The sequence below is a fragment of the Macaca thibetana genome, chromosome 17, assembly GCF_024542745.1.
Source record: "Macaca thibetana thibetana isolate TM-01 chromosome 17, ASM2454274v1, whole genome shotgun sequence".
Classification (NCBI taxonomy): Eukaryota; Metazoa; Chordata; class Mammalia; order Primates; family Cercopithecidae; genus Macaca; species Macaca thibetana.
In genome coordinates this window covers 13,907,421-13,929,204 of record NC_065594.1, presented here as the reverse complement: position 1 = coordinate 13,929,204, position 21,784 = coordinate 13,907,421, and the positions used below count along the sequence as shown (strand labels likewise).

The following is a 21,784-nucleotide window of genomic DNA, read 5'->3' as shown; positions in this document are numbered from 1 at the left end:
CGCTGGGCAATACCGGCTGAACGCTCTGTGCTCCCAGGGACGCGCGGCGCGTGTGACCCTGGGGGTGGCGGGTGGGAGCGAAAGGCGCTAGGGACGGTGGATGTGGGGACTGGGGAAGCAGATGGAGAGCACGCCTTTTCCTTACCAGGTTGAGCACCGTCTCCACGATGTCCCTGTTGCTGACCTCTCCGACCTGTATGAGTCCAATCAACACTGCGAATTTCATCCGGATGTTGCGGATCGGCACCGAAGGGTTAATCATCCCCGCGGGGAGCATCACCGAGCCGGAGCCGGACGCCCCCCTTAGCTCCCCCATCCCGCTGCCCCCGGTGCCGCCACCGCCGCTGCCCCCGCCGCCTCCGCCAGCGGCCCCGACGGCAATGAGCCCCACGGGCTGAGGCTCGAGCCCCGGGCCCGGGCCCGGCTTCTCGCTCGCCATTGGCCCCCCTCCTGAGGAGAAGGGAAGAGCAGCGGCGCTGCCGTCGCCGGTACCGTTATACCTGCCTCGGCCCCCGCCCCCCGGCCGTCGCCTCGGAGCCCCAGCATCCACCAGCGCCGCGGCGCCGGGCCCGCTCCCCGCCTGCGTCTCAGCCCGGCCCGCTCCGGCGCTCTCCCCCGCGGAGGCGGCGGGGGATCCGCAAGCTTATTCTCGGCGGTGGCGGTACCGCTAACCGCTGCCGGGCAAGCGGCCGTGCCCGCCCAGCAGGTGTGCCGCTGCCGCCGCCGCTGCCGCTGCCTCTGCTCTCTCCCTCTCCCGGTCCGTCCGGCCCGGCCCGCCCCCCGCGGAGATGCTGCCGCCGCTCCGAGAAGCCCTAGGACGCGAGCAGCTGGCCACGACGCTGGCCGGTGCTGAAGCTCAGGCTGTGGCCGATGCAATTGACGCTGCTGCCGCCGCTGCTACGGGCGCCACTGTTGTTGTGAAGCCCCGACGCCGCCGCTCACTCCGCCATGTTGCCGCCCCCTGCCTGCGGTAGCGGCCACTGCGCCTGCGCACAGCCTCCGGGGGGGCGGAGCCCTCGGTGCACCCCCTCTTTCGCCCTGCCCTCCTTCTCTTCCCACCCACCCACCCTGACACCCCTTGTCCCTCCCCCAACCACCCTGAACGGATAGACAGGTGAGCAGGTGCATGGGGACTGCTGCCAGACACTGGGGCAAGCTGGGAGAGGCGGGGCGGGTAGTGGCTTCCTTGTGGTTTTTCCCTTGAGGGTGGATTTTCCCTGTGGGGAAGGACACAGTGTGCGTGTCTTGCCTTCACTGCCACCTCCTCCTTCTCTCAATATCCTCTTGCTGGGAGGAGGTTCCTCATCTCCGTTGTTGCATCCAGCTGCTGCTACTGCGAGTGCCACGTGCCTTGTAAGGTAGGGGAGTGGCAGACGACCTCTTTCGGCCTCTCTTCGCCCTTTCTCGCAGTCCTGTCAGCCTGCCCTCCCTGGAATTTCCCGAAGAAAAAGTGGCTGGCAAAGCAGAAACAAACGCACGGGGTGGAGGCGGGCGGGGGGGGGGGGGGGGGCGCGATCCTGCATTGTCGGGGGAAGAATACAGATGGAGCGTAATGGTGCTTCTACAGCCATGAAAGAGGCTGACACCTGCACACTCAGGCACTACTTAAAATAGAACTTGTCAAACAGTGAGCCTCTCTGGATCAAGCTCGGAACAACAAACAGCTCTTGAACTCACCTCCCAGCCTAAAAAGGCTGCAGTGTGTGACACTGGGGTAGTTTGGTGGGAACGACAAATCCCACACTTTCAAAATCCCTGACGATCCTCAGGTATGATGCCAATTATTGATGTTTCCTTTTTTCATAGGCACGTACAATTCAGAGGACTTTCGAAATTATCTGAAAACATGGGTGATTCTCACTGCCAGCCTTGATCTGTGAGAAAAGTACGTATCTATGTCTGCACAGACACAAGAGATAAGAAATAAACCTTTAATTTTAAAAAATTAAAATGTACCCAGTAATCATACTGCTCGTATTGAATTAAAACTAAATAGGCATGACTATTCCTTGAAGGATATAATTTTCTTTAATATTTCATGAGGTCTGCACTTTTCAGTAAAGATTATTGAAAGCCACCAGAAATATTAGGTATCTTGAGGTATATTCAGATCGTTTTAATTGTCATCTCAAATGAAAAAGGTCAATATACAAATCCACCATTATCAGTTTTGTTATTATTCATATTTAATTGGACCTGCCAGTCAAGTTAACTCCCAGGATATGGGAACATGGTAAAATTCTAAGTACCACAGGTTATAAAAAATGTTCCTCAAAACCAGTGCTTAGGATGAATTCTTGGTTGCATGTCTGTTTATTTGTTTAAACTTGCACCAAAGTGATTGGATTATTAAAGTAGTTAAGCAAACACTTCTGAAAGCAGTGGTAACTAACATGTCCATTTAAATTAAATAGCAATTGAATTATAAAATGCTAGAATGCTTGAAACTGTATGGGAAATTTACAAAACATACAAGTCATAATAGTATGACTTGAGATATACTATATAATTGAAAAATCCTGTAACATTTATATCCTTCTACTACTTTTTTGTCTGTCCCAGGTGAGTATCATCTGCTTTTAAGAGTACTGTTTCATTTGCAAATTTAAAATGATATCTTTTTAAAATACATAAATCTAGATTGAAAGGTTGTCATACTAAGTTTTTTTACCCACTGTGCATATATCTATATGGCAGCAGGTTCTACCTTTTGCTATTTTTAGATTTCTTGCATGAGTACTTTGAGAGACAGTGACAACCTGAACTTCCTATTTCCTTTCTGAATGAATAGCTTAACATCATTTTTAACATTTCCATTTTAATTTTTCTTGTGTTTTTTCTTAAGCAGTATGTGTGTGCACTTGGTTATATTTTTCTGCTCATTTTTCTTTAGTGAAGATAGTGAGTGGGTAAAGGTAATATCACCATTTCTAAGTAGGAAAACTCCACTTCTTTTGCGTACTTAATTCAATTTCAGAGATGTTTAGAAGAGCTTACCAATTAAAAAGTTTTCTCCAGTGGACGATCAGCTCCTCCCAGGCGCTATGATACTGTGGAAAGTGCATGATTCTTTGAGTCACACTCACAACTTACTACCTTTGCAGTCTACTCAAGCTATTTGAGTTTCGTCTCCTCATTCCTTCAGTAGGGATAATAATACGTGTCCCATAGGAAAGTGAGAATTCCATAAAATAATTTCAGCTGAGCAGCTAGCATATAGTCAATGTGTCTTTGTATCCTTAGTATACAGGCATGTGTATTGTGTAACCTATAAACACATGTAATACCAATTATAACCACATACAATTACAATTATAACCACATATAAGTCTGCATAATGGCACAGTTATATGTCTTCCATACCATCCCAAAAATGTAAAGTTTAGAAAAGTCAGCAGGTCTGTTTCCTTTTGGCCTACAAAACCTTTTCCTGGAAAGTGTACAAATAACTTTGCATTTATATTAACAATATTTTGAATTAAAAGCTACATAATAATAGAAGATACCTAATCTGTATATTTTTAAATCTCCAGATTAAAAATACATTTTATGTGGTGAATATTAATTTTGTATGCATTTTTGCATACCCCTACTTCCCAGGGACAACCATTCAAAGATAAGAAACCTGTGAATCTGAGTTTCAAGAAGCAATATTGCAGAGAGGTAGAGAAGTCATGCCCTAGATTCAATGGAACCTGGATTTGGATTCTAGTTCCACCAACCACTTATATTTACTTAAATTTACAGTATGGTGTTGGGAAAATGACTTTAGCTTCAAAGCTTCAGTTTACTCAACCCAAAATAAGGATGATAGTACTACTTCATAGGATTAAAGGAGCTAATACATTTAAGGTGCTTAAGGTAGTGTAGCAAGTGTCAATCAATAGTGTTTCCCTTCATTGACTGTTTGAAAAGACCCACAGTTATTTTGTGTCATTATTTTTGTTTTTTTTTTTTTTCATCTACCTTGCCTGACTTGTAATTTACATTGAATAAATGTGTTCAAAAATGAATGGATGGAAACAGCAGTTCTCCACACTAAATATTCCCACTTCCTTCACCTGTTCTTTAAATAACAGATTTCTTGCTTTTCTCTAAACTTTATCTGAACAGAATATTCCAAATTCGGTGTGGTTTTGGACCTGTATAAAACAGAGGGAAATTCTTACCCCACCCTCAACCTTTAGCAATATAGCTCCTGTTAATGTTGCCCCAAATCAAATTAGATCTGTTTGGTTTGCTTTGGTTTTGGATTTTTTTCTTAACATGACACTGATGATTCATGTAATGTAATGATTCACATTTGGCACGTGGTGGGTTCTCAAATAATGTTGGTTCCATTCTCCTCTCATATTGAAATTATTATCACCAGTAAATTAGTTATAGATCTGCCCATTCTTCCTGGCAATAGGTCTAGCATTCATCCCATTTTTTTCATCCTCACTGCAGCCACCCTGATTCAGATCCTAGCCACTTCATACCTCTGTCTCCTCTTTTCCACACTCACTCTTCTCCAGTCCATCCTTACATGGGTAATCTTCATAAAGCTCCATCTTGATGGACAGATTAGACCATCAAGGATTAATTAGGATTAATAAAAAGTTTTACTTTATTAACCACAATAGCTGCATGAAATAATTATCAACCTGAAAAACAAGCTTTTTCTTTTGTTGTTAATTTTTTTTAGCAGCAGCATATCTACAATTTGTAGCTTTACATGTAGATTTTGAGATATAAAGTACAAAATTGTACATATCAATTTAAATTTAAATTTTATTTGAAGGCCAGGCATGGTGGTCCACGCTTGTAATCCCAACACTTTGGGAGGCCAAGGCAGGTGAATCACTTGAGGTCAGTCGTTCAAGATCAGCCTGGCCAACATGGGGAAACCCTGTCTCTACTAAAAATACAAAAACCAGCCAGGCATGGTGGTGGCCACCTGTAATTCCAGCTACTCAAGAGGCTAAGGCAGGAGGATCACTTGAACACGTGAGGCAGAGGTTGCAGTGAGCAGAGATCACCCCACTGCACTCCAGCCTGGGCAAGAGAGCGAGACTGTCTCAAAACAAAAAAAAATATTTCATTCAAATTTTCTATGTAATTTTCCATTTAAATTTCATCTGCTAGGAATTTCTTAATCCTGATTATATCACGCAAATAATTTATTGTCTTATTAGCCTATGTGCAAATTTGGGAACATTCCTTCTATACCTCCATTCAAATGTTTGATTGAACAGGATGGAAGCAGCTCAGTAGTCACCAGTATCACTCTGCTTGAATCAATTCACATTCTTCAAACTGTGGGTCCCAACCCATTAGGGAGTCATGAAATTGATTTAGTGGGTTGCAACCAGCAGGGGTTTTTTAATGAAATGAATAGAAACACGCAGAATGAAAAATTTCAAAATATATTTTGTAAGGGTAAGTACCGTTTTATAAAATCTGTTTTAATTATACGCACATATACATAAAAATACATATGTAGGCCTACTAGGTAATGACGTAATATGTATTTCTTACTGCAAGTTGTAGTCAAAAAGTTTAAAAACTGATTTAAGTTGTTTATAAGCACCTGTTTAGTATAAGCCTTCAATAATAAATTAGCTACCATAGTGTTCTAATAACTAGCACACATATTCCTCTGGCTTTTCCAAAGGATACCATAAAGGACCTTGACAACTGTCTAGCTGCAGTCTGGATACTCTCTGTTTCTGTATCTGAGCAAAATTAAATGAAAGTATATCGATGTGAAGTATTTTTACTGGTTTTGGCAATATTAAGCTACTTGCTATGGATTTTCGAGAATTAACCTCCCCCTGCCTTTAGCACTTCAATCCTCTGGCACTCCTAGTTCTCTATTTCTCCTCAAAGACCATTGAGAGTTGTTCAGTGATCTAGTTTTCAGATTCTTTTAGGATCGGTGGATGCAATTTGCCCTACCTTGGGGACTTGAAGTCATTTAGCCTCTCTAGGTATCTATTTAGAGTTTCTTCATCAAACTTAAATGTCAGTTTCTTCCAACTACCACTACTTCTTTTATCTTTTTTGCTCCACTAATTTTCCTCTTAAAGAGGGAACACAAACACAAAATAGAAATTCTATATTTGTATCCTAAGTTGACCCAATTTGGGAATAGTTAAAATGTTGATGCTTACCAACCAATAAATATTTGTATGCCAAAAACTAAACTAATTGAAATGAGTGATTCTGGATATTTCCTTTAGAAAAACATTGTGTTGAGACATGGAAAATTAATCAGCAAGTATTTTAAAAATGTCAAAGAGTGCTAAAATAATACGTATTCTGGAATCTTAAATGAACTAGATATCGTACAAACACCCTAATGCAAACATGTACCCGTAAACATCGCATAAATATGCATACAATTGCACCATCCACACAGACTTATTCACCATTAAATTGTCATACCTCTGCCCATTCTTCCTGGGAGTGGGTCTAGCATTCATCCCATTTTTTTCATTCTCACCACAGTCATCCTGATTTAGATTCTAGTCACTTCATACCTGGTCTCCTTGTTTCCACACTCACTCTTCTCCAGTTCATCCTTACATGGGTAGTCTTCCTAACGTTCCACCTTGATGGAGAGATGAGTGGTCCAGAATTTTACTTTATTCATCACAATAGCTTCTACATACATGCACTGCATCTGTGAAAACATCACCATCACCAGTAATTCTCTTTGCCTAAGAAATTAAGTCCTTTCGGTACCAAACACCCTGCATACTTTAGCTTATTTTCTAGTTTTATCTCATTCTCTTCCACAGGAACCGTATACCACAGATCCCAACCCTTCTCAGTGTATACAACTCTTTTTATCATTAAAAAAAATTATAGATTGTTAGACTCCTACCTGACAAATGTATTCCTTTAATATCCATTAATTGAGAAAATTTACAGTGATGAACCGCTACTTTCAGGTTGATAATGCTATTTAAATAATTTTTACTTAAAATCACACATCTACATATATTTGAAATACATATACACACCATTTTGGGTTGAATTGTGTCCACCAAAAAGATACATCCAAGTTCTAACCTCAAGTACCTGTGAATGTGACCTTAAGACGAGATAATGGAGTGACGTGGGCCCTTCACCAAATACGTCCATGTCCTCATAAGAAGAGAGGAGACACACAGACAAAAATGCACACAGAAGGAAGATGATGTAAAGACAGACAAGGAAGAAGGCTATGTAAAGACAGAGGCAGAGATTGAAGTTAAGCAGCTGCAAGCTGAGGAAAGCAGAGGATTGCTGGGAACCACCAGAAGCGAGGAAAAGGCAAGGCAGGATTCTTCTCTAGAGCCTCCAGAGACAGCGTGACCCTGCTGATGCCTTGCTTTCTGACTTCTGGGCTTCCAGAACTGTGAGAGAATAAATTTCTGTTGTTTTAAGGCCTATAGTTTGCAGTACTTTGTTACTGCAGCCCTAGGAAACGAATTCACCTGCATGTGTTTAACTTTTATTCTGTCCACAAACAATACCTGATGTATGTAAGTATTCATGGATCACTGTCAATAATTCCGAAGTCCCCAGGTGGGAAAACAGGTTCAGCCAACATGAATTTCTCTCTATCCCCAATTAATATACTGTGCTTTCCTCCTTTGGTGCCTTACTCATTTTCTTGCTTCTGTCTACTGCGCTATACTTCTCATCTCCCCTACTGAAATTCTTGCTAGTGAAAGTGCCGTTTTCATGAATACATTCATGTTCCCACCCAGATGAAAGTGATCTAAGGCCGGGCGTGGTGGCTCATGCCTGTAATCCCAGCACTTTTGGAGGCCGAGGCAGGCGGATCACGAGGTCAGGAGATCGAGACCATCCTGGCTAGCATGGTGAAACCCCGTCTGTACTAAAAAATACAAAAAAAAAAAAACTTAGCTGGGCGTGGTGGCGGGCACCTGTAGTCCCGGCTACTTAGGAGGCTGAGGCAGGAGAATGGAGCGAACCCGGGAGGCAGAACTTGCAGTGAGCCGGGATCACGCCACTGCACTCCAGCCTGGGCAACAGAGCGAGACTCCATCTCAAAAAAAGAAAAAAAAAAAGAAAATTATCTAAAACACTGTACCCAATTCCACTTTTAAAAAAATTATTTTTCTTTCAGATAGCATAGGTTGACAAATTTTCACTTAAATTAATAATTTTCCTCCTCTGCCTCCTTTGCCAACAGTAAGAAATTCATGTTAATATATGTAGTCACCTACACAACTCCTTCAGTGGACTTCAAAAAGAAAGAAAAACTATACATAAAATGTTTCACGCTAACAAACAATGCAGTAAATCTCTTTTAGTTTTGCGCAGACATCTGTTTTACCGCAGTTGCCATTGCGGTTGGTATACATAGTCTGGAGAAAGAAAAGTATGTTAAAGAAAGGAGTTGATTTAATTTTTACTGGCTGCTTAATTGTTTAAAATTGTAGGTGTCACACACTGATTATCTCTTATCTGCCACACACTTTTACATGTGTTATTTCTAAACCCTTACTATAGTCTTTCAAGTAAGTTATTTGTTAGCCCCATACTAGGACATTAGTCTAAAGAGAAGTTCTGTCAGTTGTGTGAAGTCACACTTAAGGAAGTGACACAATTAGGATTTGATCCTAGTTGTGACTGGCCGAAGCCACAGCTTTACTCCTATCCCACACTACCTATACTGGGACCCAGACCAAAACCATTACTAATTTCTACCAAATTGACCAGACGAAAGATACTAATGAGACCAGGACAGGTCGTTTAAAATGAACATCATCATGTTTTTGTGTGTATATTTGAAAGCGCCCCACCAAAAAATGATATCTGGAGCCAATCTGGTCTTATATCTCTGTCTATGCCAAGAAAGGTTCAGAAAATGCCATTAGCCTTTCTGTTTCCTGGAAATCATTTTAATCCTGGAGAAAAATCACTTGGAATAAACAAATTATTTTAATTATATTCATTAAAAGTAACCAAAATTTAATTTCATTCTTACATTAATATATCGTTCCTTATGTTTTTCTGGAAAAAAAATGTGTAATCTAGTCCTTGTTGAAAAAGGTTATGATTACATATCTATATATTTATAATAAAAAATCACACACCCTGGGTAAGGGGAGAGAAGAAATGCTGTGAGGAAATATCTGAGGATCCTTTGGAATAGGTATCTCATTATTAGAATCTCTTCAAAATAGGTGATAGCATCTTTACCAAACTCTAGCTCAACTGAGAAACTTCATAGAACAATCTGAGCCTAGTAGTGGTGTATAAAGTTTTGGATTAGAGCCTTTCTCTGCTGCTAGCAGCCACGGATTAACTGGTGGAAGAATGGCTTGAAACAGCCACTTCATTGACCAATTAGCAGCTCCATTGTCATGGAGAAAACTGGAGGCTTATACTTTGATTTCCCAGAACTATAATGTGTCTCTTTTCACTTAACAGACAGAAGGGTCAGGATCAGAAAAGAGAGGTAAAAAGAAAGAACATAGTATCTGACCTTTCCTTTTTATCTGAGAGTCTAAACTTAAATATTCTGTAATATACATTGTATATAACCCCTTTGTTGTTAATGTAAAAGTGAATCTTAAAGAATTAAGATGCTTAATCATATTTAGTATTTAGGATTCTGTTAAATATACACAAATGTGTATATAAAACTTCACTTCTGTCTCGCTGATCTAAAATTGTGAGAAGTAAATGAAATGTGATATGTTAGCCACAGCTTCATCACTAGTGTCTCTGTTTATATTAAAACAAGCTCAGGCAGATTTCTTTTGCTATGGCAAGAACACATAACATAGCGTGTTTCAGGCTATTTGCATTCAGTGAAGCATAGTAAGCATAGTGGGCACCTGGTTTGCCCTGTCCTCATAATTCACACCACAGTGTTTTCTTTCATAAGCACAAGAGAGCTCACATGATTCCATTATAAAATAAAACATTTCTCCCAAACATTTCACTGTTTTGTTTTGTTTTGTTTTGTTTTGTTTTGTTTTTTGCCATCCAATCCCCATTCTAATCCCAAACAATCCTTCAAATTATGTTGTAGTGGCTAAAAGAATGGGTTTTGAATTTAGGTAGATTGGGTTCAAATCCAGAAAAATTACCTATGAGCCTATTTCTGAACTTGTAAAATATGCGGTAGTCTTCCCTTATCTGAGGGAAAGACGTTCCAAGACCCCCAGTCGATGCCTGAAACTGCAGATAGTACTGAACCCTATATCAAACACAGGCAGATAATTTTTGGTTTTGTTTGTGAGAGCACAGGGGTTCTCTCTGTACACTATGCCTGGCTTTATCGTATGCCCTGCAGCATTGCCACATAGCACCAGAGTTAATCCGTCCTTCTGTGTTTTATGCCCTTGTGCCTCCTTTACACTTTTATGAATGTGGGTTCTATTAGGCATCTCCTTCCAGATGAGCCTGGTTTCATCATAATTGAAGACTTGCTTTGAATGGTATCCTTTCTCCTTAATCAACTTCATCAACTCTGCCAGAAATGTGGCAGTAGCTTCATCATCAGCAGATGCAGCCTCTTCCATAATTTTTATATTTTTCAGTACAAACCTATTCCTGAGTATGTGTACCCATCTTTTACTTGCTGTAAATGACTAAGTGTTACTCCTTTTAGAGGATCCCTTGCTGAAGTCTTCAGACAGGCTCAGTGTTCTCTGATGGAACACATTGTCATCAATTGGAACATCTTTCTGTTCATGTCTTCCACCCACAAATGTAATGCCTTCTCCATCTTAACTAACACTTATCACCAATGTGACCATGACTTTTGCAGTTTGAGGTGCGACAACAAAACTAGCAAGAAATTCTTTTAACTTCACAATTTCACATTTAGAAAATTCATGCTTACAATAGATCTTAGCAAATTCAGCATACAATTTTTTTCTTTTCTTATTAAGAACTTTCACCACTTCACTTAAAGGAAGCACTTTAACTTCTCTTTGGCATACCCAAATTGCCAACATCACTACTCTTGCATGTTGAGGTCAGTAAGTAAAATAAGGGTTCCTTGAACACGGCACTGTGATATTGTGACAGTCAATCTGATTGCCAAGATGACTACTAAGTGACTAAGGGGCAGGTTGCAGGTACAATGAGGATACACTGGACAAAGGGATGATTCACGACTCAGGCAGGATGGAGTGGGATGGTGCAATATTTCATCATGCTACTGAGAAAAGCATGATATGCAAAACTTATTAATTGTTATTTCTGGAGTTTCCCATTTACTATTTTCGGACCACGGTTTACCGTGAGTAACTTAATCCATGGAAAGCAAAACCATGGAATAAGGGGGTACTATTGTAACTACCTCATATGTATTGCTTGGAGGATTTACAGAGATAACACATATAAAGCATTTAGACAGTGCCTGTAATAAGTGCTCAACAGGTGATTATAGATTAGCGCAAAAAGAGGGCTTAGTACAGTTTTTGTGAGTTTTCACATTACATAATTAAATACACTAATCTCCACATATTTTCTCTTCATTCATTAACTTGGCTTTCCCTTCTTCAAAGAGCAAATGGGACATCAGTGTCTTCTTTAGTGTTTTGTTTGTTTAATGAATAGCCTAATATATATTCAACATTTGTTTATCTTACGATAGCCTTAATGATTTCCATCCCTATCTTAAACTTAAATGTTTTATCCCTTTAATTACATTAAGTAAAATTGGCAACATAACTTTTCTTTGCTTTTTGCTAGTCATAGAGAAAGAAGGCATATTAGAAACTAAGTCTTTTTCTCTGCAACTTTATAAAAATAAAAAGCCAAAAGAACAAAGACATAATAATAACAAAATACTTCCTTATAATTTACTAGCCAATAGAGTAAACAGTCTACCAAAATATATCTGGTGGTTTAAACCAGACTTTTCAATATCTATTTCCTTTTCCTTTTCATTAAAAATCTTTTGTTACTGCTTTCTTTGTAAACAAGCTCAGTACTTTAAGTTTATGCCAAGACATAGGGTTTTCCCTGATTTCCTTCTTTAAAGAAACAGTGGCATTTCATGACATTAACTTTTCAAAATTATTTCTTAGGTGTGTGTGTTGACATTGACCCACAACACTGTGGAAGCATTCATATGGTATGCACTTCTTAGCTATGGCTAAGATTATTCATATTGCTTCCAGTTTTTTAAATGTGAGTTAACAACAGGTTTTTGTACCTCTACTTTCTTTTCCTATCTGTTACCTCTTTGGAATTATCCTACCCAGAATATTTATAAAAGTCATAATGTCTTTAAGTAGTATCTAGCAAGTAGCCTTCATTCACTAGAAATGTCATATGATTAATTTTTTCTTAAAAAAAAAAAAAAAAACCTCTACTAATGCCTAAACTGAAAACATCTCATATTGGATCACTATAAAACATATTAACTTTACACCTGTTGATATTACTGTTAACTATTTTGAAAGATAACTATAAAGACATAGTTTCAGCACTCTTAAAATTGGGAAATGTAATCTGTTTGATGTTTAAGAAAAATGCCAAAGGAAATATAATCACATATAACACAGAACAGATTTAAGAGCAGAGATGCAATGGAACTTAGAAGGCAGCCACTACAAACAAAAAGTAGTTGATATAAACAACAAATAGTCAATATAATTGATACATCAGCCCTTTGAGCTTTGTGGCCATAAGTCTTAACCTAAAATGAAATACAAATTTACTAAATAAACTAGTAAATTAATAATTTTTTACAGTAACAATTCTGTAGCATTCATTTTAGAGTCATCAGAAAACATACTAATGACTATCCAGTGAGGAAAACATGAAATGGGATAACTTTGAAGAGACATTATGTATTTCTAACAATACAAGTTTGTTAAATACATGAATTCTATGTGTAAAAGATTGTGTGTCTGTTAAATAATATAACATATATGGCCTTTTTAATAAGGTTAGAAAAACTTGAAAATGAGTTCAACTAAAGAGAACAAAAACTTTAGGTGAAATACATTGAATTCATGTAGCATCTTATAAGTACCACGTGCTAACCGATTATGCAATGAGAGCCACTCATGTGGGATCTAATAGTCTTCATTCCCTAGAAACATAATAGAATTTTATAAAAGCCTAAAGGAGAGCTAACATTGTATTCCTTACTACAGTATCTATTGAATGTATTTTGCAAACCATGTGTAGTTTCAAGGTACAGGAAATATAGCGGTAAATGAAACAAAGTCCCTGTCCTCATGTAGCTTATATTCTAATTGAGGTCACAGACAACAAACTAGTAAAATGTATATAAATAATATGATTTCAGAAAATGATACTTTTATACGGTATTTATTTTTATGAAAAAAATATAGTCTTGTAGTACTTTGTTATATGATTTTTTCCTGACTACATTAGCACTACTTGAAGGCAGGGACTATAGCTTATAAATAAACTCTGCAGCAATATACTATGCTCATTGATTGATACATGGTAAGTACTTGATAAATATCTCAATTAAGGAAAGAAAGGAGGAAAGAACTTAAAAGGTAAAAATTCTAACAATTCAATACATTAAATAGTTTAATAAAAATTACTTACATTACAAGGCAATATAACATATTAAAGGAAGAAAAACAAAAAGTTTTAAAGTCAGAATAAAATCATTCCTCTAAAGGACTGCTAAATTTCCTAAAACATGATTTTGGGGGAATAATAAGGTCCTCAAAACTAGCATTCGAAGTATTAAATCACACTGTGGTATTAAGTAAATTATTTGGCCTCTTTGAGTCTTGATTTTCTTACCAATGAAATGGGAGTGAATAGCTCTCATTATAGAAAGGGGTTGTAAGCAGAAGCGAGATAAATTATGATCCTTTGAAAAGTACAAAGTATTACAGAGAAAGCAATAGCATTAATTCTGGCAGCAATCTGGAATGGAGCAGTAATTCCAGTAATCTGGAAGTACAGGCAGTAGTGAGTCATGGCTGTAGACTCAGAGCAGGGAACTGGTTTGGATAAAGTGCATGACAAGTTGTGGGGGATGTTAAAAGGAGCTAGGCAGGTTCCATGTCCAGAGATAGTGCTCAGGAATCAAATGGCAAGGAATCAAAACTGCTCACACATGCCACAGTTGGGGCAAACCTGAAAAGACAATTGCAGTGACCATGGATCCTCAAGAATGGAATAGGAAGGCAATATAAAGTTTGATAAACAGTCAGGAATCTGGAAATGTGATGAACAAAAAGAAGGATAATGTAAACAAGAGGCCAAATTTGAGATCCTCAAAAAGCAGCAAGACAGTTTTGTGCGTCAGCTCCGGTGTATGTATAAGGATCCTTTGAAGGAGAGCATTGACTCCTGAGGAGCAGGTGCTCAGGATTACATGGCTGAGGCAAGGAAATGTGGGTGGAGCTAAACCAACAGTTTCTCCTCAAGAAAATTCTGGCAATAAATATCTTAGCCAGTTTTTAGAAGAATCTTTCCAGTCATCCATTTTCTAATTGGACAGCAAGATAAAACTTCATCAGATGTCTAGAGAAATTTCCCTTGGGGTTTACACCATGTTTTCATGATACCACAAAATATTTTGAAAGTAAAAAAACTCCATCGGTGATGTATGCACTAATTATTCGATCCTCAGTATGTATGGTCTCAGCTGGGAACGAAAGCATTGCCTCCTCTCTTGTTGACCTGAGTTTACTAAGTAATTGGCTAAAGTTAATTAATGAATCAATTGTACTGTAGCAACATGCATGTGAATGCTAGGCAAAACCCTCCTGTGGATGGGAGAGAATTACTGTCATTAGGTAACTGTTAGTTTGCTTTCTATCTCCACATTCAAAATTGACCAAGGAATGCCACTAGCTAGACATGTGTAGTGATTACCAGGGAACCTCAGACCAGGCTCACTCAGGACTGGCTACCTCCAATGCCAGGAAGGAACCTGGCCTCAGCAGCAAGTTGTTGTTTTCTGTATCGTGTATTTCTTCTCCAACCAATTTTGTTCCCCTTGGTTCCTGGGAACCGTTATGCCGTTAGGTTAATGGATCATTGGTTTATCCACCTGTATGTTGCCTGAATTTTGGCCACTCAACCATGCGTTCCTGGTGATTGGGTTTACAAGTACTAGTTTCCTAGGTCCAGCATCACATTCAGATAGCTGTTAACTATAAATTGGTGTGGTAACCATGGTATGTCAGCATAGAGATGGCCCCACTCATTCAAAATATATTGGTATTGGTGGCTTCAAAAAATTGTATTTTTGTTATTGACATATAAAACAAATAAATGGCCAGATACAAAATTGTGCAGAACCCAGATTATCTAGTATCTAATAAAGAATAAAGAATATGTATTAATGTAGATATATTTATTTACATATTAATGGCTTTTTTCAAATTGGCCAAATTTTTCAAAACAGTTACGTATTAAAAATTGAGGTATATGGAAATTCTAACTAATAGGTCTATAGTCATTCTTGGGGTGGGCATTAACACTTTTTGGTAACTTGTGTAAGTTAATTATAGTTGAACTTCCTAATTAATTAATTCTGTAAGTTAATTTTCAGTTTAACTTCCTAGAGGCTTTGATGTCTTTTTTCACCCTCAGTTTAAAATACACACAATAGTTTAAATATATCACATTTGGTCAACAGTTCAAATTGTTTTATTATTTAAAACATGTAGAAAATATATACTAGTTAAAATTCCTGTGAAAAATTCTAATACAAAGGAATCATATGGCTATGTTTGGAAAGATAATATTTCTTTAAAAATGTGTTGTGTTTTATGTTTTATAAATTTTTTGCAATTTTATTGCAAATGGTTATTTGCAATAACCATTACTTAAGTTTGATTGAAGAATTTCATGATTTTTATGTTTTACTTTCTTGTATTGAGAAATAGTGGTCCATTGTTGGGCTGTATTTAAAATTAATGTGTATAAAACAAGAAACATTTAATTACAGTTATTAATTTTCCACGTGTAATATGTGTATTTGACCTAAATCAGTATCTTTTATCATATCAGCCTCACATATAACAAGAATAATAGCAAGGACAGCAACAACAAATTTGAATGTTTCCTTTGTGCCTATGCTCCTAACTCTGTTATACTCATTCATATAAACCTAACAATTAATTTGAAGTTAGACACACAGGATTTACTCATCAGTATTAGAGCATTCGCTGCTATCCAGGAAGATTACTATCCCTGGTGCTGAAACTGCTCTATGTAGTCCTTGTGGTTGAAGAATTAAAACAGTTTCTCTTAGACATTTCCTTTCATTGAAATTATGAATTGGATAAATGTTCATACCTTAAAGGAAGTATTAAATTTCACATATGTTAACATGTTAATTAATATAAGATTAATATTCTACTTATGACTATGTTTTAGTATTGAAAAATGAGTTTCTGTTGAGTTTCATTAGTTTCTAGAGAAAACAATGGTTTAAAAATGTTCAGTACATAAGACATTGAGGAGTCTATGAATGTTCCAGAAATCTGAAAACATATACCACTAATCAAAGTTTCTCCGTTCACATTGACTGGCATTTGCCTTAGGTGTCAGAATTAATGGATTTGTGTTAAAAATAAACACCTGAAATCTAATTCCCTAACTGCATTATAACATACTTCATTACAAGTACTTAGCTTTAATTTAATGCTTATAATGACTTTAAATTGTAGAAAAATGGGCTTCTCCTGAGAGGACTGCTTTGTTGATCCTGAGTTGGGGTCATAAGCCAGAAGTTAACTATGCTTTCATACATTCTTGTAAGTAGAAGTACAGTGTTGGTGTAAATTCTCCTTAGATGGATATTTAAGCCCAGAGGAAATAATGGTAATTGGTACCATATGACCATATGCAATTCATATGCATATTTATATCAAGAAAAGAACATTATAGGTCTGGTGAGACCCTATTTTGTTCTGACGGTGTCATCTGTATTTGTGTGTCTATTTCGGGAATTTGGAAGTCAAGGGATTCTATGCTGGATTGTGAAGCATCTGTTTCTGCTTGATGTAGCTACTCAATTTTGTATTCTTGACTAATAAAATCATAAACATAATGCAACCTCTGTGTGTGTGCTCTCCTTCCACTAATTTATACTTTACCTAAAAGTATTGAATGTGTGTGTTATGTAACAGTTTCCTATAAATGATATTAAATTTTTGTTAGTTTTATTCAATAAAGTTTTAAGTGTTTTCTTCTCTGACTACATTACTTGTTAACAAGAGATTTCTTTATTTTTAACTGAAAACTTGAAGCGAGATTATCTGGGTAACTCTTTCAAACAGAATTGTGCCTGTATTTTGGGATTGAATATATTAATTTCTTTTATTGTTTTAATAGGACATAATTTTACAAGACAAGCCACTTTTTCAAAGCCTGCTTCTCCTCCCGTTTTCCCTATCTGTGTAATTGGCACCTCCAACCCCTGTAGCCTGCCTCTGCTCTGTCTTAACCAAATTCTACTGATACTACTTCCTAAGTATTTTTCAGCCCTGTCCTTCCTTTCCATCGCGATGAACTCATTTCCAGTTGAAATCTTTATGGTACCCTCCCTGGATTATTGCAGTATTCAGAGAGTTGGTCTCCTTACCTCAGGATTCACTTCTTCTCACCTGTTGTTCACAGTGACATCAGAAAGATATTTTAAAATGATGAACTAGAATTAATTACATAAAACACACATATACACATAAATAATACTTAAATCCTTCAGTGATGTTCCACTTACATAAAATATAACATAGGAGGCACTTTATGTTCTGGCCTCAATCTTTCAATTCAAACTTGTCTCCTGCTACTATCTCCTTTGAACATTGTATTCCAGCTACTTTAGAATAATAATAATATATAATATTCATAGAGCCCTTCCTGGGTTCCGATCACTGTATAAAATACTTCACATGTACTATATCATTTAATCTTCGACAACTTTATTAGGTAGGTACTATTATTATCTATATTTTATAGATAAGAAAAAAGAGGGTAAAAACCTGCCAAAGTTACAAAGCTTAGAAGTGTAGCAGTTGGGATTTGAATGTAGGCATCCTTCCTCTGCAGTCCACAGTGGCTTTCTTGTGCCAAAAGGCTTACAGTTCCCTAGACTTGACATTTCTCAAAATCTGTGTCTTTCACATGCTCTTCTAATTGTCTGGAAAATCTTTCACAACCTTGGTCTACCTGTGGTACTCATGTTCACCCCACAAGACTTGACTCCATCTGTCCCCCCTCCATGAAAATTTCTCTGAATCTCAGCACTTTGGGAGGCCGAGGCGGGTGGATCACCTAAGGTCAGGAGTTCAAGACCACCCTGGGCAACATGGTGAAACCCCGTCTTCACTAAAATACAAAAATCTAGCCAGGCATGGTGGCACACACCTGTAATTCCAGCTGCTCAGGAGACTGAGGCAGGTGAATTACTTGAGCCTGGGAGACAGAGGTCGCAGTGAGCCAAGATCACACCACTGCACTCCACCTTGGGCTACAGAGTAAGACTCCATCAAAGAAAGAAAGAAAGAGAGAGAGAAAGAGAGAGAGAGAAGAAGGAAAGGAAGGAAGGGAAGGAAGGGAAGGAAGGGAAGGAAGGGAAGGAAGGGAAGGAAGGAAGGAAGGAAGGAAGGGAAAAAAGGAAGGAAGGAAGGAAAGGAAGGAAGGAAGGGAAGAAAGAAAGATTCTCTGACTCCCTGGTCAGGGCTCATGCCTTGGCACTGAGGGCATCTTGCAAAACTCAAGGAGGTCATTTGCTGTAGCAGATAGAAAATAAGTGATGTGAGATAGGCCTGAATTGGATTTATGGCTCTATTGCATATTGGTTTTGTGATTTGGGGAAAGTTATTTAATCTCTCTGAATTTTAGTTTCTTTAGGGATTAATAGTACCTTTTCCAGGGAGCTGTTATTAGGATGAGACAATGACCAGAACATAGCAAGAATTCATTAGTGCCCTCACCACTCTTCCTCCGCTGCAGCCCTCAGTACCTGAATGATAATCATGCATCGTCTCATTGGCCTGTGAATTGCTCCCCCTTTCATCTTTGGCTCTGCAGTATTCAGTGTCACTAGTAAAATGTGTGAAATGAATGAATAAACAACCGATGCTTAATACCTAATGACACAAGTGAATGAATCCTTTTGTTCATTTTATGGCCAGAAAGATAGTGTAATTAAATAATAACAACTAGAAAAAAGAGAAACTCCAGCTATACTTTGTCCTTTTCTCCAGTAGCATCTAAAACTTTTTCCTTCTATTAAAAAAATTATCACTGAAGGATCTCTTTGAATGTGTCTTGAATTTTATATAAGCAGATGATCACAACTTAACATAATATTGGAAGATTATATCATTTTAAAAACTGGTTCATGGTTTTATAGTCTTGGAATATCTAGCTAGCTAGCTAGCTAGCTAGCTACCTACCTACCTACCTACCTACCAATCTGTCATCTTCAAATATATTTAGGCTGCTTTCCTGAGGCTATTTTGTTATTCCATTCTTTCATTTTTTCAAGATCCTGATATTCCCTGGTGTGTTGGGTCTAGGTATTTATGATTAGGAGAAGAAATGATTCAGTGGCAGCTCCCCAGGATTTTGAGTTATGAGATATGAAACTAGAAATTGCAACTTATGTGGATTGATTGGAACACTGTGTATTACTGCTTCTATGTCAACGTCTCTTCTCCCTTGTTTATATGTGTTTAGTATGCATTTCAAGCACTATGTATTGGTGAACATTTGAACCCAAACCATATAACAATAGAAAATGCCATAGTTGGAAAGGCATAAGAGGTCATTCTAAGTGTGTGAACAAGTTAGAGAACTACAAAATTAGAGATCATCATAGCTAGATTCCAGACAGACTTCATTGCTTTTCACAGAAATTAAGCCATAGATAATCATGACAGGTTGAAATAGGTCATGATTTCTAAAAATACAATGTCATGTAAATTACCTATGTAAGCACATTAAAATATTAATTATTTGAAAAATAAATAGTAGGTCCTCAGAATAGCCCTACCCATAAGTATATAATAAAAGCATGAGTTCAAGAGAAGAATGTTAATGAAGCTGCCTGTCTTGGTTTCTTTAATAAGATTCTTCTATTCTGCTTTCTGGAACTATTATGTTCCCATTATAAACTTTGTACTAAGTTAAAAGTAAGGCCCCTTCCCCCCCCCTTTTTTCTGTCTTCCTGGCTCTCCAGTCCCAGGAAGTTAAAAAGAGTCAGAAATCCCATCTTCTATGAAGTTTGGGAGAACAGTCAAGATAGGCTATAAAGTGTTGCACTTATAATCCAAGCGTCTTTCTGCTGATAGTAGAGTTTCATTATCCTTCCTCAGATATATGCAATGACAAAAATAGGTAATAAGAAAGTGTGCACCCAAGTAACTCTTTGAGTATATAAGGGCTGATCAAGGTGAAAGAAGAATTGCTTACGCCTGTAACCCAGCACTTTGGGAGGCCGAAGCAGGTGGATCTCTTGAGGTCAGAATTTCAAGACCTGCCTTGCCAATATGGCGAAACCCCGTCTCTACCAAAATTACAAAAAATATCTGAGCATGGTAGTGTACACCTGTAATCCCAGCTACTCAGGAGACTGAGCAGGAGAATTGCTTGAACCCAGAAGGCGGAGGTTGCAGTGAGCTGAGATCATGCACTGCACTCCAGCCTGGGCAACAGAGTGAGACGCCATTAAAAAGAAAAAAAAATGGCAAAGTATCTACTAACCTAAAAAATGCACAGCCTCAGTTCTCAAAGAGTTTATGTTCTAGTATCGTGTCAGTTCCATTTTTAATTTGTTTATCACAACTGCACACCCTTACGTAAAGGAAATGCACAAGTTGAGATGTTTATTTTGGCTAGAAAACTGAGAAACATTAGTAGAGGGAATTTGTGAACTGTCTTTTCAAGGAGGTCTTTAAATGGAATGTATTCATGATAATGGTAATGTAGGGCTACCTAGAGTTAGAGGGAAAAATTAAACAAGTTTGTTTTTTTTTATTTAACTTTTGGAGTCAGTTATCAGGAAAGCATTTAAAAGTAAAGTCTAATTCAAATCTTCCTATCCTGTGTGCTCTGCCTCTCATCTCTGTTAGGTTGAAACTCCATCAAAGACTGACAGTCACATGAATGGAGTGGAAAATATCCTCTAGTTTATTTGTTTCTGTATTTTTTTCTTTAATGTTCCAACTCACATAATGATAAGTTTAACATGAAAATTAAAAGCAATCACATGTAATTCTCAATATCAGAGTAAATGAGTGTGGCTGCCTCCTCACCAATACACAGAATGCATTGCAGTTTTCCCAGCTGCCCTTGCACCTTCTCAACAGCCACATGACCAGCTTTGGTGACTGCTGCATGTCAGTGAAGGGAGTATTTTCTCCTTTTCCCCAGCTGACATGCAGATGTGGTGATGAGCTCTTTTGGGTCACAAAGGCCATGCTTTAATTATTGGATAAAAGAAAAATAGAAGATACGCAAGTACTGACCGCCCTGTAAAGCTATGCCACCTTAACAACTTGTTCTATTATGTGACCAGGAAATAGTCTCTATTCTTGTCTAAGCCACTCTTATTTTGAACTTCTGTTGCAACCACCAAACCTATATCTTAACTAACACAAAACTTTGTACCTGGAAGAGAAACTGAACAGAACAGAATCTGAAATATGTGGCATTTACTCAGAATTCCCCAGCAAGTGACAGTGATACAGCTGGTGGGTTTAGCTAGGCCATGGACAAATGTTTGTTAAAACCACCACTTATGATGTCATGGAAGGTAGAGCACATGCCATCTGAACCTCTAACTCCAAAGAAC

General features: G+C 38.2%; 1 protein-coding gene and 1 long non-coding RNA gene across 6 annotated transcripts in view; one reads left to right on the top strand and one right to left on the bottom strand.

Moving 5' to 3' along the window:
• NBEA (neurobeachin) overlaps window positions 1-984 on the bottom strand; it is a 726,287-nt gene extending 725,303 nt beyond the window's left edge. For 4 of the 5 annotated variants that reach the window (XM_050766031.1, XM_050766030.1, XM_050766032.1 and 1 more), the window contains exon 1: window positions 146-559. In XM_050766031.1, the coding sequence (XP_050621988.1) occupies window positions 146-439 (294 nt within the window). In that variant the 5' untranslated portion in view covers window positions 440-559. Of the gene's footprint in view, window positions 1-145 lie in introns of all 5 variants that reach the window. The other variant, XM_050766029.1, reaches the window with a different exon arrangement.
• Window positions 985-1,130: 146 nt separating this feature from the next.
• Window positions 1,131-21,784, top strand: part of LOC126940327 (uncharacterized) — a 130,178-nt gene continuing 109,524 nt past the window's right edge. Inside the window, exons 1-2 of the long non-coding RNA XR_007720709.1 lie at window positions 1,131-1,358; window positions 1,807-1,885. This is a non-coding gene — a long non-coding RNA (uncharacterized LOC126940327). The remainder of the gene's footprint in view (window positions 1,359-1,806; window positions 1,886-21,784) is intronic.